Source organism: Macaca fascicularis, chromosome 14, assembly GCF_037993035.2.
Source record: "Macaca fascicularis isolate 582-1 chromosome 14, T2T-MFA8v1.1".
NCBI lineage: Eukaryota > Metazoa > Chordata > Mammalia > Primates > Cercopithecidae > Macaca > Macaca fascicularis.
The window spans coordinates 98,968,252-98,994,220 of NC_088388.1; the positions used below are offsets into that span (position 1 = coordinate 98,968,252).

The following is a 25,969-nucleotide window of genomic DNA, read 5'->3' on the forward strand; positions in this document are numbered from 1 at the left end:
GTAATTATGTAAGGAAATATTATGAAATAACTGAAGAGGGTAGTTAGGCATGAAAGCTTGAGAAATGATTTAATACACCTACAAGTTGTAAGAATTGCTGTACTAAATGATTTGCCGGTTTTACTATGACATCCTTTTCTCATCACAATGGATTTGTAGTATTTAAACTCTCTGTATATGTTGTGTTTATTCTTTCATATTTTTCTTTTTAATGCTTAGCTTTAAAATTTTCTAAGACTTTTAATGAATTAAGACTGACCTGAATTTAGAAAAAAAAAAAATGAACTTATAAGTAAACAAATTAGTATTATTTATCTAATTGTTTATGTAGATGGTAGAGATTTTATCAAATGTATAAAACCTCTGCCAGAGTTCATAGACTGTATTCACATTACACACACTGATACCCACTTTTTCATTGTAGGTTATTTATCATATATATTATTCAGTGTTGAAGTAGCTTTTTGTAACATATGAAATACAAAAGAAAAGACCTAAAATCAAAATCATTTTTATCACACTCTGTGGAAAGTTTATCATTTCACAAAAGCAACTGCAATTTACTTTTTCACTTATGATGTAATTACAAGTGTCTTGTTCAAGGGAAGCATATGCTGGTTTGCATCTGTTTCTTTTTTATAATCCCTTCGGAGGACTGATTAATATCTGATCATATGTAAAGCGAAAATGGCAAGCCATAGCAAGAGATTACTCATCTGACCTGTTATATATAACCAGAGAAAAAATGGGGCTAATGAAAATTTCACTACAATTTGTCATTATCTTTATAGATTTTCTTTCCTACTTCTCCAGCTGTATCTGAATTCAGTTCTTGTCTTCATCTAATGGATGTTAGTATGTTTTTTGAGAGACCTATAATTAGTTCAACTGGTATTTTGGAGAGACAATTTTTATTAAAAGTTAACATTTCCTAAAGGCGATATGATGTCCCATTCATAGGTGACTGATAAAAAATATTTAAAAGAATTGTAGCACTGTATCATGTGGGGTAATAGGAAAGTATTTAATCAAATAAGTGTATTGATTAAAAACATTCTAAACCAAGGGTATCATAATAACTCTAGATTTTTTAATGCTAATTTCAAAGCTCAATCAGTCACTTTGAAAATTCAAATCTTTTCTGCCATGAGTTCTTATTCTTGTTACCTAATTTTAGTGCATGTCAGTGTCCTAATCTTAAATGGGGATAATAAGCCCTCTCATATCTGTTTACAAATTGATCACAGACTCATAAGTTTACAGTTGTCAATAAAACACCAAAAAGCTTCATTTTTCTATGGCTTTTCTGTCAAGGTACCATTCAACACTCACGTTTTTACTTTAGGAACTATGAAGAATCTTATTTACTCTACAGTGTGTTATGTAGCCGTTCTGTGCAAATGACTATATATTAGAAAATTCTGATTTAATTTTTTTCTCAAAACGTGAAAGAACTGCTTTTTCTATGCTTTCTCAGAAGCTAATTTTTAATAAGATGTCCTTATTGAAGATTATTTTAAAATTCCTAAAATCAGTGTGGTTTAACTTCCAAATATTGAATTGCTTTTGTCCTGGTATCGTTTTTAAAACTTTAGAATCAATCACATTGACTTTGGTTTGCCAACTCTATTAGATATATGACTGCAGTGAACTTTTTACTTGCTTTTCCCCTAGATTTAGTAATCTTTAAAGAACAGGAATTAGTATCTACTTCCAGGAAGCCTAGCACAGAGTAGGTATGTTAGTAGCTAGTGTAACTATTTTCATTGATTTCCTTTTCTCTCTTTTCTCTTTTCTAAAGATTTAGAAGGTCAAAAATAGTTTGTGAATGAAGTTTGACTAATTTTTATTATAGAATATTTGCATGGAATGCAAAAAAATTTACAATGACCTGAATAATCCTGATGGTAATAACAGGAACAATAAATACAGCCAATGAAAAGCTTCAATATGCAATCACTTTGCAAGTGAGGCAGCAAATACCAAGTTAGTATTACAAAACTTGTCAGTTGTTTTTACAGAAATCATGGGAATTAAAGCTGAAGGCCTCTCATATCAGTTCTTTAATCTTTCATATAATATATATGACACTCAAATGTAATTAATGAAACTTCATAAAATCTGTCTCTGATACCTAGTCTAATATAATTTGCCTTTTCAATGATCTTTTTGTAAAAAGTCAGTATCTCAATTTTATGAAAAATTTTACAATTTGTGATAAATCGTATCTGTGTTCACAGCACTTTTAGAGAATTAATTGAGAATCCTTGGAGCACTGATAGTCTAAAACTCATTAGGGCCACCTGCAGGATAAATGTGTAGACATGAATACCTCAAGATTAGCGCTGTATTCCTCTGCCTTTTTCCAAACACAACTCCTATAAGCTCGACATTGCCACTTACCCAGAACAGACTTAAGACTGGGAAATAGAAGTCCAGGAGACAAATCAACCACAGCGTTTTATTTCTAATTGTATAGCTTTTATTCTCCTGTCTTGAGCCTTTTCCTCACTCCTCCCCAATAACTAAACCAACCTATTGTATTTAACATACATAAGATACAAGATCAGTGTCCAGAATCTCTTAAGTACTATCTCTTTTGATAGTTGCAGGTACTCTTTCCCTCCAGCACTTTAATGCTTTCTAATGAATAATTTTTGAGATATTTTTCAGATGTTTGTGTGTGTACATATAGCTCACTTTCTACCTACTCAAGGTGTCTCAGGAGGTTAAAAAAAAGTAGAAAAGAAACCTTTCTGAATAGTTTGCCAAGTTTCTCAGCCCACTCTATTGCTAAGTGTTAACTTTATGAAGTCTATGAAGTCTTTCAGGAGAAATCTCCTTAGACTGGGGATATCTTCACCTTGTTTTGGCTCCTCTTAAGTTTAGAGTCAAATTTGCAGCCAACTCCCAATAATTTACAAAAACATGTAGTGTATATTCCTAAATTCCTGTTTTGCCCTGCAGGCTTCTTACCATGCTTATTTTATCTTCACCTGGAATTCCTCAACTTGTTTTATGTGTTTATTTATTATTATTGAGGCAAATACATATTTTAAGCTGCCTCAAATACTTCGTGGAACAATACAGGGATGAAAAGAGTAACTGAAGAATATCAAGAAGGAAGGAAGACAAGAATACAAAAAGGAAAAGGAGGAGGAAGGAAGGGAGGGAGAGGGAAGAAAAAAAGGAAGAAAGCAAAGAAAAAACTAAAGTCTTTGTGTATGTGTATGTATGTTCATGTATTTATAGCTCACATTTAGAGAAATGGTGTGAAGTGCTACATGATAAATGTTCATGGAATGTATTTGGTCACTCATGAGTGTGTCTATGACAAGCTGGGCTTTGAGGACTTGGGCTTATATACCTATTTGGTGACCCAGACTCGTGTGAGCTATGAACAGTTGGCCCAAGTAGGTATGATTAATTCATTTATATATCTATATCCTTTACAGTTTTTCTTCAGAACCAGTACCTAACACAGTGTTCAATGTATAGTATGCATTGAATAAATATTTGTTAAATAAATTCATAAAATGGTTTGTCTTACATGTGATCAATATGGCTCAAATCTCCCATCCCAAGTCTACATTCTATCATCTCAAGCTCTTAATAACATCTATTATTGTATGTTTTTCATTTTTCTTTTGCATAGTTCTTCTAGGATGAATAGGTGCAATAATTCTGCAAGCTACTGTTCTAGTTACAGCTCTCCTTTTAAACCTTGCGTGAGCTTCTTAACTCAGAAAAAGAAAGGTCAGAGCAGAGACAAAGTCTAGGGCCCTATGACTTTTGATCACAAAATTTCTCCTCCAGTTTCTTAACTTGACTATTTGTACATGTGCTTTGAAGTAAGTCCAGGAAGATATTTATTTCAGTTTGTAATTTGAACCTGAATTTTAGAGTCTTTGTGTTGTGATTTTTATTTTTACTCTCCTTTTTTTTTTTTTCCTGTAAAGGTAAAAAATAGAACATATGAACACATATTTTTGACCTTGTGTAATTGCAATAAAACAATTCAAGCCCATATCTATAAAAGGGCTTTGTCTTTTTTTCCATTTATCTTCTTGGTATATGTAATGTATCATCTATTAAGATACCATAATGAACACTGAACCTGCACATATAACCACTGAAAGATTTCAAAGTTCTCTGAATACATCCAAAGAAATTAACTCCTTTCTCAGTGAGAGATGAACAGACAGCTAAATTTTCACTAAGACTATTCAGTCTAACCACCATTCCCATCAACCAATAATTTTTTCACATAAACTTTCTGCCTTAGATCAACCATAATCTTGTCTGGAACAGGGATCACTTTTACATTATAGATAATAATGTTTTACTTTTCTTTATAGTAGGAAAGAGTCAAGTGGGAAATGTACATACCCCATGAAAGTACAGACTTTTTTTTAGTATTTCTCTATATGTCTTTAAGAAAGAAAAAAAATCTACTCACAATTAAAAAAAGGAAAAAATCTTTGGGCTTCTGGTGCTATAGTTCCCAGGAAATAATGACACAGAGAGAATTCTATGAGGAAATGTTAAATTGTGCTTGTATTAACAGCTGGCACAAAATAAAACAATTACAGTGAAATATTATCTTTTGGGTCATTGGGATCTCAAAACACAATTTAGGTCACAATTATTCTATAATCTTCTTTTCTTAGTGTGTTTAATTTCTAGGGCATGCCTGTACTTCAGTTCCTCAGAAACAGACATTAATTTAGGACTGTTTTCTATTAAAACAATCTTGTAAATACAATAGGTTGATTTGAAATGTCATAAAAATAAGCATAATATAAACTTGTAGTAAGTGTATTGAAATAGATATTTATGTTTTAGAAACCATTTTAAAAATTCATTAAAAATAAATTGATATCCAAATTGCCTTCCAGAATTTATAGATTCAATGAAGACAAAAAGAGGAAAGTGAAATCACATAATCCCTATAGATGTTAAATTCAGACATGGTGGCTTTCTCCTATAATCCCAGTACTTTGTGAGGCAGAGGCCACAGGATTGCTTGAGACAAGTCTGGGCAACATAGCGAGACTCTCTCTCTACGAAAAATTTGAAAAATTAGCTGAGTATGCTAGCCCGTATCTGTAGTCCCAGCTACTTTGGAGGCTGAGGCTGGAGGATTTCTTGACCCCAGGAGTTACTGATTGCACTGAGTTATGATCACACCATGCACTCCGGCCTGGGCGACATAGGGACGAGGCTCTCAAAATATATATTAAAGCCCTGTCACAACCACTGCCTCACTATCCTGTGTTGTATTTCCAGGAGTAAAGTAAAAGGAAGTCAAATTAAAAATCTTGCCATGCTTTGATTTCATATTAAGATCATTTTTTGGAAAAAAGCCTCTAAGAATCAGTGCGTATGAGTTGAAAGCCATGATTTGCATATATTTGTTACAGACAAATGTCTATGTTGTATTACCTCATACATACAAAGTTCAAAGCGAGACAAGCATAATATTTGGTAATAGAAATCAGAGCAGTAACCTTGTAGGTACATGTATTTGAAAATTACTGACTTGATTTTTACTGCTCCAGAAGTTAGTGTGTATATTTTTTAAATAACAATCCCCCAGAAAAGTAGAACTAGAATTGCTCTTTTTCTTTTGTCTTGCTACTTTATGAAAAGCTTAACTGTTTATAAAGAAACATTGAATTTTGTATAAAATCCTAAATACATTCTGCAATAATGAATACTTCTCTATTTATTTGGTATCATGTATTCACTGTTTATTAGACCCCCATGATTTTGGATGTGTTTAAGAAGATTTGGTTATACATTCAGCAAAATAATAAGTAAATTGTTAGTCATCTCAAAAAAATATATATAGAATTTTTCTTAGAGTGCTATAGACTTGTAATTTATCTCCTTCATATCCAGTATTATATTTTCTTGATTGTTCAATTTATTTGTCAAATTAACATTAAATTTGAAGCCCTACCTTGTATTGCTACAAAGCATATTATTTTAGCGTGAAATAATTACAATATATTTTTAAAATCTCTTTTACAATTTGTGCCTAATGGAAGAAATGGAAAAACATTTCTAAGAAGCATTTCTTAACATGGAAACATGAGTTTATTTATAAATAATATTGAACTCCTACCATTTTCAATAAAGTAGTCTAAAAATTGTCTTATTGATCAACCTAGCCCAAGAAAAGGGAAAGGGGAGTATTACTGAGATATAAATAGTTTAATAAGCAATAATAGAATTACAAATAAAATTACACATCATTCCCTTTTGGACTATTTTCTTTTTAGGAAGGTCTTTTCAAATTGTGTAAATGCAACATAGTTTAAGGGAAGGCAATTGAACTCCAATACTATAATCCCTCATACAAAGAAGTGAGTGTTTCATTAGCTAATATTCCCAGACTAATCAAAATGGATGAGAGTAGTTAATTCACAGAGCCCATTCTAGGCTTTCATAAAATGAAAGTCACATAACTTTCTTATTCGTATTTATAGAAAATAGTTTTTCTATTTTTATTATATTTTGTTAGAGCATACAAGTCTCTACTTTGGCATGCTCATGCTTGGTTTTACACATCCTTCTTAGCATGACATGTAATGAAGCAGCAGTTGGGACACCAAGGCCTCTCACCACTTCTATTTCTCTTCTCACTATGAGTGAATGGGCATTATCGGTAGTAGAAATATCAATATGTAAGAACTATTATGTAACTATTTGCGTTAAAAATACTATACTGCCTAGTTTCTGTCTATACTGGCAATTTGAATGGACTAAATAAAAATAAAGAATGTTTTTTCTATGGATGGCATAGATTTATTTCTATTGTGGTATTTAAAATTTGATGATGTAGATATATGTTAAAGCCCTCTTGTCACTGATTAACAAACAAAAGACACCTTGTCAAGATAATGACAGAAAGTAAGTACAAGTTAAAATCGTAGTAATCTTTACATTCTTTTTTGCCTTGGATCTAAATGTTGTATTATGTTGACAGATCTGGGAAATTTTAGTGGCCGGACAAGAAGCGCCGTCTCTGTGAGGGAAGGCCAGGGTGTCGTTCTGATGTGCTCTCCTCCACCACACTCACCAGGTACAGTAGGATCCCATTCTTTGCTGCTGCTGCTCTCTTTTGCTATGTGTTTATTCTTTTAGACAGTATATTGATGGGAGAACATTGCAGGTGAAATGTGCATGGTTTCCTTGACATATATCAGAGTGCCAGATGAGTAATTCAAGATCACGTACTCTAAATACCATTAGATGGGATGCTGAACTCCAATGATAAGATTGTTTTATTGCCATTCTAACTGTTGACTGTCATTGTTATGCCTCTGTCTGCCATCAGTGAAGAATATATTGCCTGGAGCACAAGGGAGGTGATAAACTGAGAGAATGAAACTTTTCAAAATAGTTTGGAGTATCAGAGTTGGGTTACCTGAATACCAACATGCATCTTGTTTCAAAAGAAAAACTGGACACTTAGTTGTTTATGGTGCTCTTTGCTACACTGGAATTAGAACTTCTAAGCAATGCTTTTTTTTTTTTTGAGTTTCAAACAAAACTACAATTTAGTTAGTAATTTTTGGCTCTTTGAGGTCTTGTTTATAAAAGTCATGGGTAATTTTTGTGGCTTGAGGAAGCAGAAAACTAAACTGTACTCAGATTAATTATACGTACTTCTGCCAGCTCACACCTAATTATATCCATTTTGTTTGAGTTTTATAATTTGAGATGAGAACACCTTTGGAACTTAGTATAGCTTTACCATAGTATAAGTTAAGAGTGACCAGCATCAGTTAAAGAGAAAGAGAAAGAGCACAAGGAAGAACCAAGGAATGAAGGCCTTAGTTAACAACTGGTAACAGAATTGAAGGTCTTGGTATCTCAGTAATTTTTTCTTCTTTAATTAGAGTGATGGCCATATTTGTGTCTAGGTTATATTACCAGTGTAGTAATGGAGCCCAATTTGGCTCTACTGTACATATTTTTTAAATAATAAAATGGCCTACATTGATTTTCTTAAGGCTTCTTTATCTTTATCTGATCCCCCTTCTATATTTTTAATTGAAAGGAAAGTATGCTGCATATCAACAGGAACATATTTTTGAAAACATTTTTATTTGAAACTCAGATAATAATTACAAGTAGGAATAATTGTTGAGTTATACCCCTCCAATTCCTGTACATCAATCCAGTTACTCCAGTCTTTCTGTAAAAAGTCTGGGGACTTCACAGTAAACATATCTAGTCTTACCTGTATCTAAATCCAGATTTAGGTTCTTTCAAAACATCTGTTTTAATTTTTTTAATGGATAACACAAAAATTTATATTACATTTAGGGAAATTGTATGGCATTGATATAGATCATGTCTCATATTGGTTATTAAACAGATTTCATCCAAAGGGGGTATTAGTTGAATAATTGTTAGAGATTACAAAAAAGGGAAAAAGAAGAGGAAGGAGAAAGAGAATATAACAGGCTTTATAGAGGATGAATGAATCCATCACTAGACTGACAGGAGTTAACAACATAAAGTGACCCCTGTGAGAAAATAAGCAAGGTATTCTGAGATATGATCTCATTTTAAGGCTGTTGGAATGTGTATTTTTAAATAAAGTGAAATGGAAAAGAATAATATAGAAATCAAAACTGCAGGAATACACTTAAATAAATTATCCAATTTGCAGAGAAGACCATATACAGATTTATGGTGGGAGAATATAGTACAATATAGTAAGATAAGCGTAAGATAAGAATAGGCACTAATGACTGATTAAATAAATAATAATGTGGTCTCTGATTGAGATCAATATATGTAAATGACTGTTCAATCGTCGTGTTTTACAACCGAACTCATCCTCTTGACCAAGGCCAACTTGATATGTTATTACCAACAGTTGCAATCTCTCAATTGCCACATTTACAAGCTTCCTTTTTTTCTGAACAGCATGCACTATCTTCTACTCACTCCTTTTGTACCCTGATTCCAGAAGTCCTTTAATGTCATGGAAATGTGCAAATCATTGATCCTACCCCATTTTCATTCTACTCCACCTCCTTTGATTCTCACTTTTCTCATTCAGTTGTTGTCATATTCTTTTATACAGCTTCAATTTTGTCATCTCTCTTTTGCTTTCTCACAATGACATTCTAATTTGCAAAACGCTAATCACGATATAGATCCAACTCTTAGCCTACTGCATATATGAGTCTATTCAGGTTAATATTACTGTTAAATAATCCCCAAAACCAAAGCACACACAGAAAACAAACAAAAAACCAGTTATGCAGACTGCTGTCAATTTAAAAGAAAAATGATGAACTTCACATGCATCTTAATATTACCGAGAATTTTTTTAAAAACCTATTATTTTTACTATAGTCAAATGTTGTATGTGTCTTCCCCAGCTCACTCTCAGGCGATAAACATGCATCCTATTACGTTGTGAAAGAGAAAGCAATTAGAAGATAACCTCCACAAGCCCTCATAACCAAGTCACACAGCAATTAGCATTTGTAGCCATACACTCTGACTTCCCATTTTTTAGTATATGGTACAGTATAGCATAGTGTGGTATAGTATAGTATAGGTCAGATACAAAAGAATTTCCTTTTCAAAGGTTTGGCTTATTCAGAGTCCGCGTTCTTCATTGCCTACTTCCAAGGCCAAACTAACTTCCTTATCTTTTGTTCCTCCCTATTTTAATTTCAGTAAACAACTTCCCCACCCGTCCTTATCTACAGAGCCCACATTTGCTACCCACTCTGTAAATTACCCCTCCCATCGCAACTGCTTTTCCCACTGAAACTGCCCTTCCTGCAAGTGTAACCACATTCCTGCATCTTTCAAGTTAGTCAATCAGGTTCAGTTTAGATTGTGCGGTCCAACTCCAGCCAGTGGAGGCAGGACACAGTAGCAGGGACAAGCTGCGTTAAGGATAAAAACCCCTTCCCTCCTTTGTTCGGTGTGCTCTCGTGACCAGACTTGTGAGCAACATTCTTCTGCAAAAGTAAATTTTGCCTTGCTGAGAAATCCTTTCTTTATATGCTCTTTTTTTTTTTTTTTTATTATACTTTAAGTTCTAGGGTACATGCGCATAACGTGCAGGTTTGTTACATATGTATACTTGTGCCATGTTGCTGTGCTGCACCCATCGACTCGTCATTTACATCAGGTATAAATCCTATGCAATCCCTCCCTCCTCCCCCCTCCCCATAATAGGCGCCGGTGTGTGATGTCCTCCTTCCCGAGTCCAAGTGATTTCATTGTTCAGTTCCCACCTATGAGTGAGAACATGCAGTGTTTGGTTTTCTGTTCTTGTGATAGTTTGCTAAGAATGATGGTTTCCAGCTGCATCCATGCCACTACAAAGGACACAAACTCATCCTTTTTTATGGCTGCATAGTATTCCATGGTGTATATGTGCCACATTTTCTTAATCCAGTCTGTCACTGATGGACATTTGGGTTGATTCCAAGTCTTTGCTATTGTGAATAGTGCTGCAATGAACATACGTGTGCATGTGTCTTTATAGCAGCATGATTTATAATCCTTTGGGTATATCCCCAGTAATGGGATGGCTGGGTCACTCCAAGCTTTACTTCTAAGAGTATAGTATAGCATATACATTGCTGCAGTTCTAAGACTAATCCCTCAACTTGTGTGTGCTGTAGTTCATCTTTTTTTGCCTACTTTAAGAAATTGTTTCAGCAGTACCCCTTCTTCTGCATTTGTATCAGAGATTGATTCCTCTTCTGGAGTAGTCCCATCAACATGGAGACCTGCTATTCTTGCCTCCATATAAAACTAAAACAAAGTAAAATTCCCTTGTCCAATGCCCCCTTCATTCAGCTACTACATGATTTTTGCTTTCCCTTTACAGTAATATTTCAAAAACTTTCTTTTTATACTGTATCCAATTCCATTCCTCTCAGTCAGTGTGTTTCTCTCTCTTCCCCCTCTTTTTGTCTCTACTCTCTTTCTCTTTTTAACAGATTCATTGACACGCATTTTTTAATCCCATAAAATTCACCCATTTTAAGTATACAGTTCAATGAGTTTTAGTACATTTATATAATTGTGTCTTCATCACCAGAACTCAAAAGATACTTCTATCATTTCAAAAAGTCATTCAGTCCCTCTCCTACTCATGTCCCTGGGCAATTTTTGCTATGCTTTCTTTCTCTATAGTTTTGACTTTTCTAGAAAATTTATTTTATTTAAGACATCTTTTTGCCATGTTACTCAGTCTGGTCTCGAACTCCTAGGCTTAAGTGATCCTCTCACCTGTAATCCCAAAGTGCTGGGATTATAGACATGAGCCACTGGGCCCAACCAGAAATTTCATTTTAATGCAATCATACAATCTGCAGTCTATGTATGCACATCTGTGGGTGTTTGGTTTCTTTTACTTGGCAGAATCTGTCTGAGATTCATCTATATCATGGAATGTATCAATAGTTTATTGCTTTATATTGCTGAATAGTATTTCATTTTAAGGACACATTCCATTTTGTGTATCCATTTGGATTATTTTCAGTTCTCATGTGGGTCACTTCTTTCTCCACAAAACACTATTTTCACTTAGCTTAAAAGATTCCTCACTCTTGATATTCCTCCACTCTTTCTTCTTAATCTCCTTTGCTGATTTGTCTCATCTCCTCAAACTCTTAATTTTATGGTCCCCCAAGTGTCAGTACTATAACTTCTTATTTCCTTAATAAACTCACACTTTGTTAGTTTTCACCTGATAATAAAGATTTAAATGTCTAAGTAGCTAAAATCTCCCTAACATACATCTCTATCCCAGACTCAGGCTTGTATATATATCCAACTCCTGTCAGTATTTTAATTTAGTTGGCTAATAGGCACTTCACTCTTAACCATATCTAAATCTGAACTCCTGGTTCTTTCTTCCCCAAACCTTCTCTAGCTACAGTCTTTTCCACCTCTATTAATATAAATTTCATTCCTTACATCAGGCCTCAGGCCATTCTTCACTTCTCACTTTCTCTAAACCCCACATACAAACCATTGGTAATTTTATTGGTGTCGGCCCACTTTCTGGTCCATAGACAAGAACTTCTTGCTGTGTACTCATATGGTGGAAGGGGCCAGAGAGCTCTCTAGGGCCTCGTTTATAAGTGTACTAATCTCATTCATGAGGGCTTCACTCTCATGACTTAATCACTTACCAAAACTCTCGCTTCTTAATACCAGCACTTTGGGGGTTAGGATTTCAACATACTACTTTTGAAGGGACATAAACATTCAGACCATAGAAGGTGATATTTGGAGATGGGGCTTTTTTTAGTTTTATATGAGGCCTTGAGGGTGGAGCCTGTATGATAAGATTAATGACTTTATTAGAAGAGACACCAGAGAGCTCTCTTTCTCTACTGAATGTGAGAAAACAAAGAAGGTGTCCATCTGCAAACCAGAAAGAAAATCCTCATCAGAAGCCAAACATGCTGTCACCTAATCCCAGACTTCCAGCCTCCATAACTGTGAGAAAATAAATTTCTGTTGTTTAAGTCACTCAATCTGTGGTATGTTGTTATGGCAACTTGAGCGGACTAATACATCATCTCATTCAGCTTAATATCAAAGCCAAAGTCATTACCATCGCTTGGAGAACCCTCACCATTTGCCTCCACTTGATCTCTCTGACCTCACCTACTGCTTTCCCTCCTACTCTCTTTACTGTAGTTATCGTCATCTCCTTGATGTCTCAAACAACCAGACAAGCTCCTGCCTTAAGGCCCTTGCAGTAGCTATTCCCTAGGCCTGGATCATGTATATCCCAGGTATATGAATGGCTGACTCCCTCACATCCATGTCTTCATTTAAATATCACCTTAGTAAAACCTTTTCTGATCTTCCTCTTTGATTTCCACTCCACAATTCGTTTATCCAGCTTTGCTTTATTTTTCTCCATAATACTCACAGCATTCCATATACTGCCTTTATTTTTCTCCGTAATACTCATAGCATTCCATATACTCACACATTTACTTACTTAGTTGTTCATAGTTTGTCTCCTTTGGTTACAATGCAAATTCTACTAAGACATAAATTTTGTAGGTTTTGTTCACTGTTATTACCCCAGTGCCTAGGACAGAGTATCAGCTCAAAAATATTTATTGAATTTATCTATGTATAATATTCAGAAATATATGAAATGAGCCAAGATTTTAATAAATATCAGAAACTTTGATGGAAAAGTCATAAATAAGAATAGGAAAAAACAGATCAGCTACGTAACAAGAAAACCTTTCTTAAAATTTACCTTTTTCTCATAATTATGTTGTGAAATGGTGCATTAATTTTAGTGCCTTGCCTTGTTTGCTTAAAAGAAGAACTTGGAAACTATCTTGGGAAAAATATAGTCAAAAATACTTGCTGAAGTAACATAATATATTGGTCCATTTTCATATTGCTCTGAAGAAATACCTGAGACCAGGTAATTTATAAAGAAAAAGAGGTTTAATGGACTCCCAGTTTCACTTGGCTGGAGGGCCTCCCAATTATGGCAGAAACTGAAGGAGGGGCAAAGGTGCATCTTACGTGGTGGCAGGCAAGAGAGCGTGTGCAAGGGAACTGCTATTTCTGAAGCCACCAGATCTTGTGAGACTTACTCACCATCATGAGAACTCACCATCATGGGAAAAATCCACCCCCCTGATTCGGTTACCTGTCACTGGATCTGTCCCACAACACGTGGGGATTATAAAAGCTACAGTTCAATATGAGATTTGGGTGGGGACATGCCAAACCGAATTACAAAGGAAGTGAGAAAAGAATAATCCAGGGTAAAGTTTCTGATCTGTCATTTATTAGCAGTGACTTCAACACTGCCTTTGGGTGGAATGAGATTAATATTATGAAATTAGTAAGTAGCCTGATACATGCTAGAAATCTTAGACCCAAGTTTCTGTTTCATCCAAATAGTCTTGTAGATTATCATAGCATACTTGTTCAACTGATGCTTGATTGTATTTGGTTTCCCAATCTTGTCTTGCTTCCTTTTTTCAAATCAAAATTAGAGTTTTTTATTTTATCTATCAGAACAATACAGTGTAAAGTGTCAAGAGTCAAATTTTATTGTTTTTATCTTTCCAAGAAGTTATATGTTCCTTCAGTATACAAAATTTACCACCTTCCAATTTGTATTCCCAATATGTAGCACAGTGTCTGATCCTTACTAAGTTTTCATTAAATGCATGTTAAATAACTGAGTGAAATGCTGATTCTAATAGTTGAATTTTGCAAGGTTTTAGACAATTCCTGTCAGCCTTCTGGTATTAGCTCATTGTATCCTGTATTCATGACAGATATTTAGGTCACTTAATATCACATTCTTGTATTGCTATTTCAAAGTGTAGCAGCTACTATGATTCAGTGGAAGCTGTATGAAATGATAAAACAATTTATACATCAGAGAAGATTAAACATTATTCAGAAACAGCCCACAGATCCATTATCTTGTTACCTCAAACAGAGGTACAATGCCCATTTTTCGTCAAATAAAAGCAAAAGCTTGGATTGACTTGAGAGCTAAATTTCTGAGTTATCTTCTCAAGAGATCAATATTAATCCCTGTCAGCAACATATGTACATGAAAATACCTTGTTTGGATACTGAGGTGGTTATTCATCTACAAGATAATAAATATATATATTTGAAATGTTAATATGTTAGCCCAAATGAGTTTTGATTGCCAAAAAATGTCTTTTTCAGTTTAGTAATTTTGAAGTTGAGGGTTATATTGTAAAGAAAGGCTCTGTGAAAATGTAGAAATAGCCTCATAAAACCTATAAACCTATATAAAATTGTTTTACTATTTAGAAGCTATCATTTATACTTTCTACATAAATAAGTCATTTATTACTGTTTTACTTACATATTTGATTTTATTTTGTACCAAAACATTTAAAAGCTTACATTGAAGTGGAACCTATAATTTTTAAATAAAGCATAATGCTATAGTAAAAGATATATGAATATACCACTTTATGGTATAATAATCATGTAATCCTTAAAAAATATCTGAAACTTAAAAATTATTGTCATCCCTATAGTATTGATGAGGAATCTAAACATCAGAAAGATTAAGTGAAACACTTAAGGTCTCATACACAGTAAGGGGCGGAACCAGTACTTCAACGTTTGATATATTTAATACTATATAATGTGGATTTTGTGTAAAGCTATACTAAAACCTTTATAGCAATAACACAAATGAAAACTTTTAAACAATAGAATCAAGAACTTCTTAAAAATAATGTGAATTTTATCAAATACTTACCTTCATTCAATAAACATAGATATAGTACCTATCTTTTAACTAATGAGTTTAGCCTATTTACATTTATTTCTACCATCTTATTTTGTACTTGTTACCCTGTTTTTGATTTTTTTTTTTAAATTTTAGATTCACAGGGTACATGTATATGTGTGTTACGTGTTTGATGCTGGGATTTGGGCTCCCAATGATCCTGTCATCCAAGTAGTAAACATACTACCTGATAGGTAGTTTGTCAACCCTTCCCACCCCCATTTTGGAACCGCCAGTGTTTATTATTACCATCTTGTGTCCGCATGTACCCAACGTTTGGCTGTCACTTGGTGAAAGCATGCTGTATTTGGTTTTCTGTTTCTGCATTAATTTGCTTAGGATAATGGCCTCCAGCTGCATCCATGTTGCTAGAAGAGATATAATTTTGCTCTTTTGTGTAGCTGTGTAGTATTCCATGGTGTGTATTTGCCACATTTATTTTCTTCAACCCACCGTTAATGGGAACCTGAGTTGAATCCATGTTTTTGTTATTATGAATAGTGCTGTGATAAACGTACTACTACAGATGTCTTTTTGGGAAAACTATTTATTTTCTTTGGGGTGTATACACAGTAATGGGATTGCTAAGTTGAATGGTAATTCTATTTTTACTTCTTTGGGAAATGTCCAAACTGCTTTCCACAGGGACTGAGCTAATTTGCATTGCCATGAAAAATGCGTAAATATTCCCTTTTCTCTGTAACCTCACCAATATGTATGTATGTATGTATGTATGTATCTATCTATCTGTCTGTCTGTCTGTCTATCTGATTGAGTCTTGCTCTGTTGCCAGGCTGGAGTGCAGTGGCATGATCTCAGCTCACTGCAACCTCCACCTCCTGGCTTCAAGCGATTTCCCTGCCTCAGCCTTCCGAGTAGCTGGTACTACAGGTGCACGCCACCATGTCCAGTTAATTTTTTGTGTTTTAGTAGAGACAGGGTTTCACCATGTTGGAAACGATGATCTCAATCTCCTGACCTCATGGTCTGCCTGCCTCTGCCTCCCAAAGTGCTGGGGTTACGGGCATAAGCCACCATACCCAGCATCTATTATTTTTGTTTTACTTTTTAATACTAGTCATTCTGGCTGGTATAATCACCATGTTATCTCATTGTGATTTTCATTTGCATCTCTCTCATAATTAGTGGTGTTGAACAGTTTTACGTCTTTGCTGGCTGCTTGTATGTTTTCTTTTGAGAAGTATCTATCTATATCCTTTGCCTACTTTTTGGTTTTGTTGCATTTGCTTTTGAGAACTTAATCATAAATTTTTTGCCTAGGTCAATGTCTAGAGAGTGTTTCTTAGGTTCTCTTCCACGATTTTTTATAGTTTGAGGTCTTACATTTAAGTGTGTAATCATTCTTGAGTTAATTTTTGTGTATTGTGAGAGATAGGGGTCCAACTTAATTATTCTGCTTATGGTTAGCCAGTTTTCCCAGAACCATTTAGTGAATAGGGTATCCTTTCCCTATTGTTTATTTTTGTCAATTTCTTGAAGATCAATTGGTTGTGGCTATGCAGCTTTAATTCAGGGGCCTCTATTCCGTTCCATTTGTCTGTGTGTACAAGTACTATACTGTTTTGGTTACTATAGCCTTGTTGTATAGTTTGAAGTGGTTACCACACGTTTTCTATGCTTTATTTGCCCTCTTTTTACTTTCACTCATTTTTATTGTATGTTTTTTAATTGTAGTTTTCCTTCTATTCTCTTCAAAATTTAATATTTTATTTGCTGTTTTCAAAATTACATGTAAAATTTTAATGTGGCTATTTAACCTTATTTTTGAACACTTTCAATGCAATTGTTTTTGGTGATTAATGAATCTGGTAATTCAAACAGAATTTGAAGAAGAAATTTGTGTAAATTTATGGCTCTATGAAATACAATACCTAAGAAATGAAGAATTTGGTTTAGGATAGGAAAAGATTAGTTGAGTTGTGAACACATGAAGTCTTATATATCTACAGGTATCTCAGAAAACTGGATATAAATATCCAGTTCTTGGTATACCTGACTCCCTAAAAGTGCAAAACCACAGACAGGTATATCTCACTTAAATATGCTCTCCAAACAATCAGTTTCTCTATCATCACTCCTCCAGTTATAGGTGGAGTTGTGGTGGTATGCATATCCATCATGGCGAATACTAGTGCTGCAGGTACATTGGATCTCAGAGGGAAGGAAAAGAAAATCATAATAATCAGTTAAATAGGAAGTGCCAAGGCAACTGGAGTAAGTGCATAAAGTGAATATTTGCAGACTAAACTTATTTTATTTATACATATAAGCTCTAAGCCATCATAGAATATAGCTGAATTTATAATGTAATGAGCTATATAGCAAAGCTTATGCCTGAGCACACAGCAAACATAGTGCGTAATGCATTTGGTTGTTCCTTTAATACTCCTTCATTGCAAACACTCTAACACATAGTATATCCAGTTTGGAAAGAATAGTCAAAATGCAGTGGACACTGAAGGACTGAAGACACTGGCCTCTTTCTAGATGCTAAATCTAAGCAACCCCTCATTTCTGTTGGCCTTGAGACTCCTTAGAAGTATTGGTTAGAGTAGAGCAAAGAGGTCTTCAGTTTTTGTGTATGAGCCGTAACACTTCAGCTGGGGCATTTCCTATTATAGAAATAAACAAAAGATAATTTTTGTTGTGTGGGGTTGTTTTTTTTTTAATTCTAAATACTTTTTCCTCAACCTAGTTTAAGACAGGTGAACAGATTCACCATTCTCAAAACCACTGTGAAAGCAGATAAGGTATAAGTAAACAAATCCAGAGAATACAAGAGGTAGCCCCAAGAACACTATGATGAAACAATACCAGATATTCTCTGCTTCTAAATAGCTATACTATACCATCATATTTTACCTGGGATTTGGACTTAGACATCCAAGGGTTCTCATCCTGGCTCTGACACTTCCCACTGGTCTGTCTGTTAAATTAAGCTTTACCTTGCCTGTGAAGAAGAAATAATAAAAGCTACCTCACAGCATTGTTGTCAGAATTAAGAGGTAGTTTATGTAAGCTAATTAGCTCGATGGTTGGAGGACAGTGAGCATTAAATTAACTTTGTCTTGAAGATCTGTCTTCAAAAACCCTCTTTAAAATGCAAATGCTTTTCAGAAAGGGGTTGCCTTAAATCATTATCTGCTAACATTAATTAACAGTTGGCAGAGATTAGTTGACATCAAGCTGACAAGGCAACTAGAAGATGAATGGCACTTGGAAATGGGAATCTCAGAGTTTAAGAAGGGGAAGGGATCAAAAAAAGGAAAAATGAATCCTGACAGTTAAGTGAAAGGGTATCAAGTATTATTGCTATCTTCAGGAGACCTCTTTATCTTAAAATAATGAATACCAGAAATTTTTCCCTTAAAACAAAGCTATGTAAAATGGCAACCAAAATTTCACAGATGTAAAAACAAAATATTTTTGATGATAGTTTTATTTAAAATGAGATTTTAGATTATACAATTTAAATCTCATAATTTAAAATGATGTAATTATAACAAGCACAAGAGAAAAAGAACAAGAGATTTTTTGGCATCCTTTATCATACAAAACAGTAAGATACCATGACACTCTACGCTTCAAAATTAACTTTTATACCACAATCACAAAAGGTAATTTTTCAAAAAATTAAGGATCTCAGCAAATTTCTAAAGATTTCTCTTATTTTATTTCAAATCACTATATGTTAAACTACATAAGATCTTTATTCTGTGAGACTTTGCTATCACACAGACTTTCTTTCTTTTTTTTTTTTTTTTTTTGCTTTATTGGCCGAAGCTGTTTTCCAAATGTGTCTTTATTAATGAAACCGACAACTTTTACAAGATTACAGTTTTACTTTGATATATGTTAATCTTGTATTCTTACATTTTATAACGAACCTTATGCAAAAGAAATTGGCAAGATGGAAATAAATAGATTCTAGGAAGTGCAATTGAGTGAGACTAATTTTAAAAGTAATCAATTAGTCATTATTATGTGATTATGACTTTTTTTCTAAAAGGTTCTTGTAATTAGGGTGACTTGAGTTATATTATTTGGACAAAGAGAGCTCTATTTTTAAGTTTTGCCTAGAATCAGCCGTCTCTTTGGATAAATAGAAGCAAAGAAAATCAGTATTTTACGTTTTATATGTATCCTATTTTATCTTTATCCCTGTTTTATAAGTAAATTATTGTTGCCACCATGTTACAAATGGTAATATTGAAGCTCAGAGAGCAAGTTGCCTAAAATCCCATGGCTAATAAATAAAAACACAGAGATCCAGGTCTGTGTGATTTCAAACCCTTCGTCCTTTAGACTATATTATACGGTCCTCACTCATTGACTATATCGTATTGTATTAGTGTATTATCACACTGCTATGAAGACATTCCTGAGACTGGGTAATTTAGAAAGGAAACAGGTTTAATTGATTCACAGTTCTTCAGGGCTGGAGGCCTCAGGAAACTTAAAATCGTGGCAAAAGGGGAAGCAAATACATCCTTCTTCACATTGTGGCAGCAAGAAGTGCCAAGCAAAAGGGGGAAAAGCCCCTTAAAAAACCCTCACATCTCATGAGAACTCACTGTCACGAGAACAGCGTGAGGATAATCACTCTCATGATTAAATTAAAGGACCTCCCACCAGGTCCTTTCCACAACATGTGAGGATTATGCGAGTTACAATTCAAAATGAGATTTGTATGGAGTCCAGCCAAATCATACTATCGCACCCCTGGTCCCTCCCAAATCTCATGTCCTCACATTTCAAAACACAGTCATGCACTTCTAACAGTCCCCCAAAATCTTAATTAATTCCAGCATTAACTCAAAAGTCCAAGTCAAGTCTTATCTGAGACAAGGCAAATTCCTTCCCACTGTGAGACCCTAACATCAAAAGCAAGTCAGTTACTTCCTACATACTATAGGGGTACAGGCATTGGATAATTACACTAATTCCAAATGGGAGAAATTGGCAAAAATGAAGGAGTTACACATCCCGTGCAAGTCCTAAATCCAGCGGGGCAGTCAAATCTTAAAACTTAAGAATGATATCCTTTGACTACATGTCTCACATCCAAGTCACACTGATGCAAGAGGTGGGCTCCCATGGCCTAGGGCAGCTCTGCCCCTCTAGCTTTGAAGGATACAGCCCCCTCCCAGCTGCCTTCATGGCCTGGCATTTTTTGTGACTTTTTGAGGCTCATGGTGCCACTGTCAGTGGATCTACCATTCTGGCATCTGGAGGACAGTGGACCTCTTCTCATAGCTACACTAGTCATTGCCCTAGTGGGGATTCTGTGTGGGGGCTCCAATCCCACATTTCCCTTCCACACTGCCTTAGCAGAGGTTCTCCATGAGGGCTCTGCCCCTGCAGCAAACTTCTGCCTGGACATCCAGGCACTCCCATACTCTGAAATCTAGGCAGAGGTTCCCAAACCTCAATTCTTGACCTCTGTGTACCTCCAGGCTCAACACCATGTGGAAGATGCCAAGGTGTGAGGCTTGCACCCTTTGAAGCCATGGCCTGAACTGTACCTTGACCCCTTTTAGCCACAGGTGGTATGCAGGGCACCAAGTCTTGAGTCTGCAAAAAGCAACAGGGCCCTGGACCTGGTTCACAAAAGCCTTTTCTCATCCTAGGCCTGTGGGCCTGTCATGGAAGGGGCTGCTATGAAGACCTCTGACATGATCTGGAGACATTTTCCTGATTGTCTTGGTGATTAACATTTGGTTCATCATTACCTATGCATATTTCTGCAGCTGGCTTGAATTTCTCCTCAGAAAATGGGTTTTTCTTTCACATTTTCAGGCTGCAAATTTTCTGCAGACTTTTATACTCTGCTTCCCTTTTAAACATAAGTTCCAATTACAAACCTTATCTTTGTGAATGCATAAAACTGAATGCTTTTAAAAGCACCTAAGTCATATCTTGAATGCTTTGCTGCTTAGAAATTTCTTCTGTCAGATGCCCTAAATCATCTCTCTCTAAAGTTCAAAGTTCTACAGATCTCTAGGATGGCAGCAAAATGTTGCCAGTCTCTTTGTTAAAACAGAAAGGGTTACCTTTATTCCAGTTCCCAACAAGTTCCTCATCTCCATCTGAGACCACCTCAGCCTGGACTTCATTGTCCATATCACTGTCAGTATTTTGGTCAAAGCCATTCAACAAGCATCTAGGAGGTTCCAAACTTTCCCCCATCTTTCTGTCTTCTGAGCCCTCTAAGTTTCCAGGACATTCCAAACATTCCTACATTTTTTTTCTTCTTCTGAGCCCTTGGAACTTTTCCAATCTTTGCCTGTTACCCAGTTGCAAATTTGCTTCCACATTTTGGGTATCTTTTCAGCAGTGCCCCACTCTCTGTGGTGCCAGTTTACTGTATTAGTCCATTCTCATGCTGCTATGACGAAATACCTGAGACTGGGTAATTTATAAAGGAAAAACCTTTAATTGATTGACAGTTCTGCAGAGCTAGGGAGGCCTCAGGAAACTTACAATCATGGTGGAAGGGGAAGAAAACTATAGAACAAACTATAGAGTACCTAAGCTTTTGTTTATCTTACTACTGTATTCATTTTTTTCAGCTTCCTTGCCTTTGATCATTTCATTTCCAGTATTGTTGGCCCGGGCTCGAGTTCAGTGGGACTCGGCTCACTGCAACCTTCACCTCCCGAGTTCCAGCAATTCTCCTGTCTCAACCTCCCGAGTAGCTGGGATTACAGGTGCTCACGACCATGCCTGGCTAATTTGTGTATTTTTAGTAGAGATGGGATTTCACCATGTTGGTCAGGGTGGTCTCTAACTCCTGACCTCAGGTGATCCACCCACCTCAGCCTCCTAAAGTGCTGGGATTACAGCATGAGCCACTGTGCCCAGCCAACTTGTATCATTTTTTAAAGTATACATCTTAAAATAACTGTAATATATGTATACATATTTCTTGGGCTCTAGGGTGAGAAGGATTCAATTTTGTCACTTATCAGCAATGTGACCTTGGGGAAGAAATATAACATGTTCTTACCATAATTCCTCATTTTCAAAATTTTACATGTATATATTGAAAGATTTAATGAGAAGATATAAGTATTTTACCCAGTTCCTGCTCTGTGGTAAATACTCTATCATTTAGTGATTATGATGATGATGCCCTCTTCATTTTATCCTTTTATGATTAAGTAACAAAGGATTTATTCTTCTCTCCTGGCCCCTTGCTTCCTCATCAGCATTCCTAAGTGCCTATAAATAAGTTTTCTTCTCTTGTCTAAATCTTGTCACATCATTCACTGCATAACAGTCATTTATGACATCTGATTTTTCCTAGTTGATGTGGGCTACTGAGGAGGTACATGTATCTTTGTATCTTTTACAGATTTGCTAACACAGTCCTGGATGTTCTCAGGTACTTGATAACTACTGTTTATTAATTGTCCTAAACCAAAAAATAAGGCCTGAGTACCCCACTTTAAAGAGCTAATTTTGTATATTTCAAAAGATAACGTTACCTTTCTTTTTATTTTTTCAATCAAGAAATATAGTGACATAGTTATTTGATCACATATAATATAAATCTTACTCTAGAGAAATAGAAACAAATAGAAAATGTTACCTTCTTTTAGGAATTTCAATTAATGCTCTCAGTTGGAAAAATAATATTTGAGTCAATCCTTTTTCTTTTCACTTATTAAACATGGATAATTAGCTTTATTGAGGTATATTAACATATAACGAACATCAGCAACTTTTTTTTTTCTTTTTTTTTTTTTGAGATGGAGTCTTGCTCTGTCGCCCAGGCTGCAATCTCGGCTCACTGCAAGCTCCGCCTCCTGGGTTCACGCCATTCTCCTGCCTCAGCCTCCCGAGTAGCTGGGACTACAGGCGCTCGCCACCATGCCCGGATAATTTTTTGTATTTTTAGTAGAGACCGGGTTTCACCGTGTTAGCCAGGATGGTCTGGATCTCCTGACTTCGTGATCCACCCGCCTCGGCTTCCCAAAGTGCTGGGATTACAGGCGTGAGCCACAGCGCCTGGCCATCAGCAACTTTTAAGTGTATAATTGAATGAATTAAGATAAAAGAAGTCATGTAATCACTATCATAATCATGGCATAGAACATTTGCATCACCAAAAGAAGTTCCCCAATGCTCTTCCCTTTCCAATAAATTTTTCACCCAGTTCTCTTCTCAGATATTCATTGATGTGATTTCTGTCCCTATATTTTGTTTTGTCCAGAAATCTTTTAAGAAGAAATTATACAGTATGTTTCTTTCACTTGGCATAATGATTCTGAGATTCATGCATGTTGCCGAGTCAGTTAGGTTTTTCTTAAATAATTGCTGAATATTTCATTGTTGCAGTATATCAGATTAGTGTAAATGTAATTGTCGGTTTTGCCATTAAAACTAATAACAGAATCACAATTATGTTTGCACCAAACCTAATGCTTCAGGTGTTTATCCATTTATCAGTTGATGTAAATTTAAACTGCTTTCAATTTTCGACTAGTATGAATAAAGCTGCTATGTCATTAGAATATAAATCTTCAAGTGAAGAAGTATACGTCTTTTTGTGATTTTATGTTTTCATATTATAGGTACTTCATTTTCTCCATGAAAGTAACTTGCTTTCAGCATTTATATCTGTGGAGCTATAGGAAAATCTTGTTATTACCCTTTATGTTGCTATCATTCTATGTTTGAAAATTTATACACAGTTTTGATGATAGTATATATTGTTTGCAGCATTTTGGAATGAAATATATGTTTTTTTTCTGTGTAAATGTGGGGACTTTATAGCACATGTATTTTCCTCCTTTCATAGTTAACATTCTTTCAATTTCTATCTGAAGAAATCAAATATTAGTCATATCGACGCCATTACAATGAAAGTACAAACAGCTGTGGTTATATTTACTTGCTTTTTCTTTCTCTTAGTTGAAGAATCTTTTTCTTAACCCAGAGTTCAGCTATATCTTTGCAGTTTCTAGACAGAAGCATTAGAAATTGTAAGCAGCCACATATATTAACACACATATTTTTGAGTTTAAATAACAATTGACAATTGTTTAAAAATCTCAATTTATATTAGAGGTCCACGTGCACATAATAAAAGCAATCAAGATATAATTGCTATATTGTCTCATATAAACATTTTCTAAATTATTCTTATCCCCACCACCTCCATTTCTTTGAAACAAGTAGAAAAAATAATTTAATATGTATAACGATTCTATGATAAAATTGAAAAAGTATGGGCTGGGCATGGTAACTCACGCCTGTAATCCCAGCACTTTGGGAGGCCACGGCGGGTGGGTCCCCTGAGGTCAGGAGTTCAAGGCCACCCTGGCCAGCATGGTGAAACCCTGTGTCTACTAAAAATACAAAAATTATCCGGGTGGGAGGTATGTACCTGTAGTCAGGAGGCTGAGGTAGGAGAATCTCTTGAACCTGGGAGGCAGAGGTTGCAGTGAGCTGAGATCACACCACCGCACTCCAGCCTGGGCAACAGAGTGAGACTCAGCCTCAGGAAAAAAAAAAAAAAAACCACAGAAAGAAAGAAAAAGAAACTATGATTTTATACAAACGCACACACACACAATGTGTGGGTGTATATATGGTGATTAGTCCTAAAACAATACGAATTACAAATGTTTATAATGGAAAAGTACTGATATCTAGAAAATACAAATTACAAATGTTCATAATGGAAAAGTACTGATATCTAGAAAATAGATCTCTAACGTATATTTATCTTCGCATAGATGTATTATCTATATCAATATAATTTATAACATATAAACAATATTCCATGTTAAACATTATTTAATCCCCAATTTTTAATGGTTGCATGTATTCCAGAAAGATTATTTAATCTCTACTCTGATACTAGAAATTTGAGGGCATTTTAAAAAATATTTCTTATTGTAAATTGCTTTGCAGTGAGCATTAATAGAGAACTCTGTGTGTGTGTTTGTGTGTATGTATGTGTATGTGTGTGTGTTGTGTATATATTGTATGCATATATGTAATTATTTTTGATACTAAATTTCTAGTGGTGGAATTTCCTTGTGAGAAAATCAGTATTCACTTTGTTGATAAGTATTGCCAAAATGTCTTTCAAACAGAGTGTAACAATTTAAGTTAGCCTCACCTAGTCATTTGTGCACTAGTTGTGAAACTCTTTTCTCAGCCTGCTTGTACTCTTTAGTATTACCCTTTGCTTAAACCAATGAACTTTAAATTTCCAGACTACTTGTTAGTCCTCTGTAGAAGAGGTTGTGTGTAGAGCAAAGAGAACAAGTATATTTCCTGGCACCTCTTTTATCCTACCATGCTGGAATCCAGTTCACTTTTTAGGTTTATAGAGGGCATCCATTGCCATTCTCTTACATATGTTTTGATTTGCCTTCTCTACTTTTACGTTGTATTTCCACCAGGAATAATGAATCCTATCCCTTCCGTCAAATCTATTTCAAGAAAGATACTTTGCAAAGCAAAAGGTCTCCAAGTACACAGCTCTAGTCTCTCTTCAATGTTTGTAAGTCACAGTCATTATTTTTACCTCCTGCTGAAAACATTTGCAGGGGTTATTTAAAATATTCTTTACTTAAAGGTACTAAATAG

At 35.1% G+C, this 25,969-nt stretch overlaps 1 protein-coding gene across 3 annotated transcripts in view; it reads left to right on the forward strand.

Moving 5' to 3' along the window:
- Nucleotides 1-25,969, forward strand: part of CNTN5 (contactin 5) — a 1,343,675-nt gene that overhangs the window by 884,693 nt on the left and 433,013 nt on the right. For all 3 annotated transcript variants that reach the window (XR_012422789.1, XM_005579428.4, XM_065528914.1), the window contains exon 7: nucleotides 6,995-7,090. Coding sequence is in view for 2 of the 3 variants with exons in the window: in XM_005579428.4 (XP_005579485.3) it covers nucleotides 6,995-7,090 (96 nt within the window). In the remaining variant the exon portion in view is untranslated. The remainder of the gene's footprint in view (nucleotides 1-6,994; nucleotides 7,091-25,969) is intronic.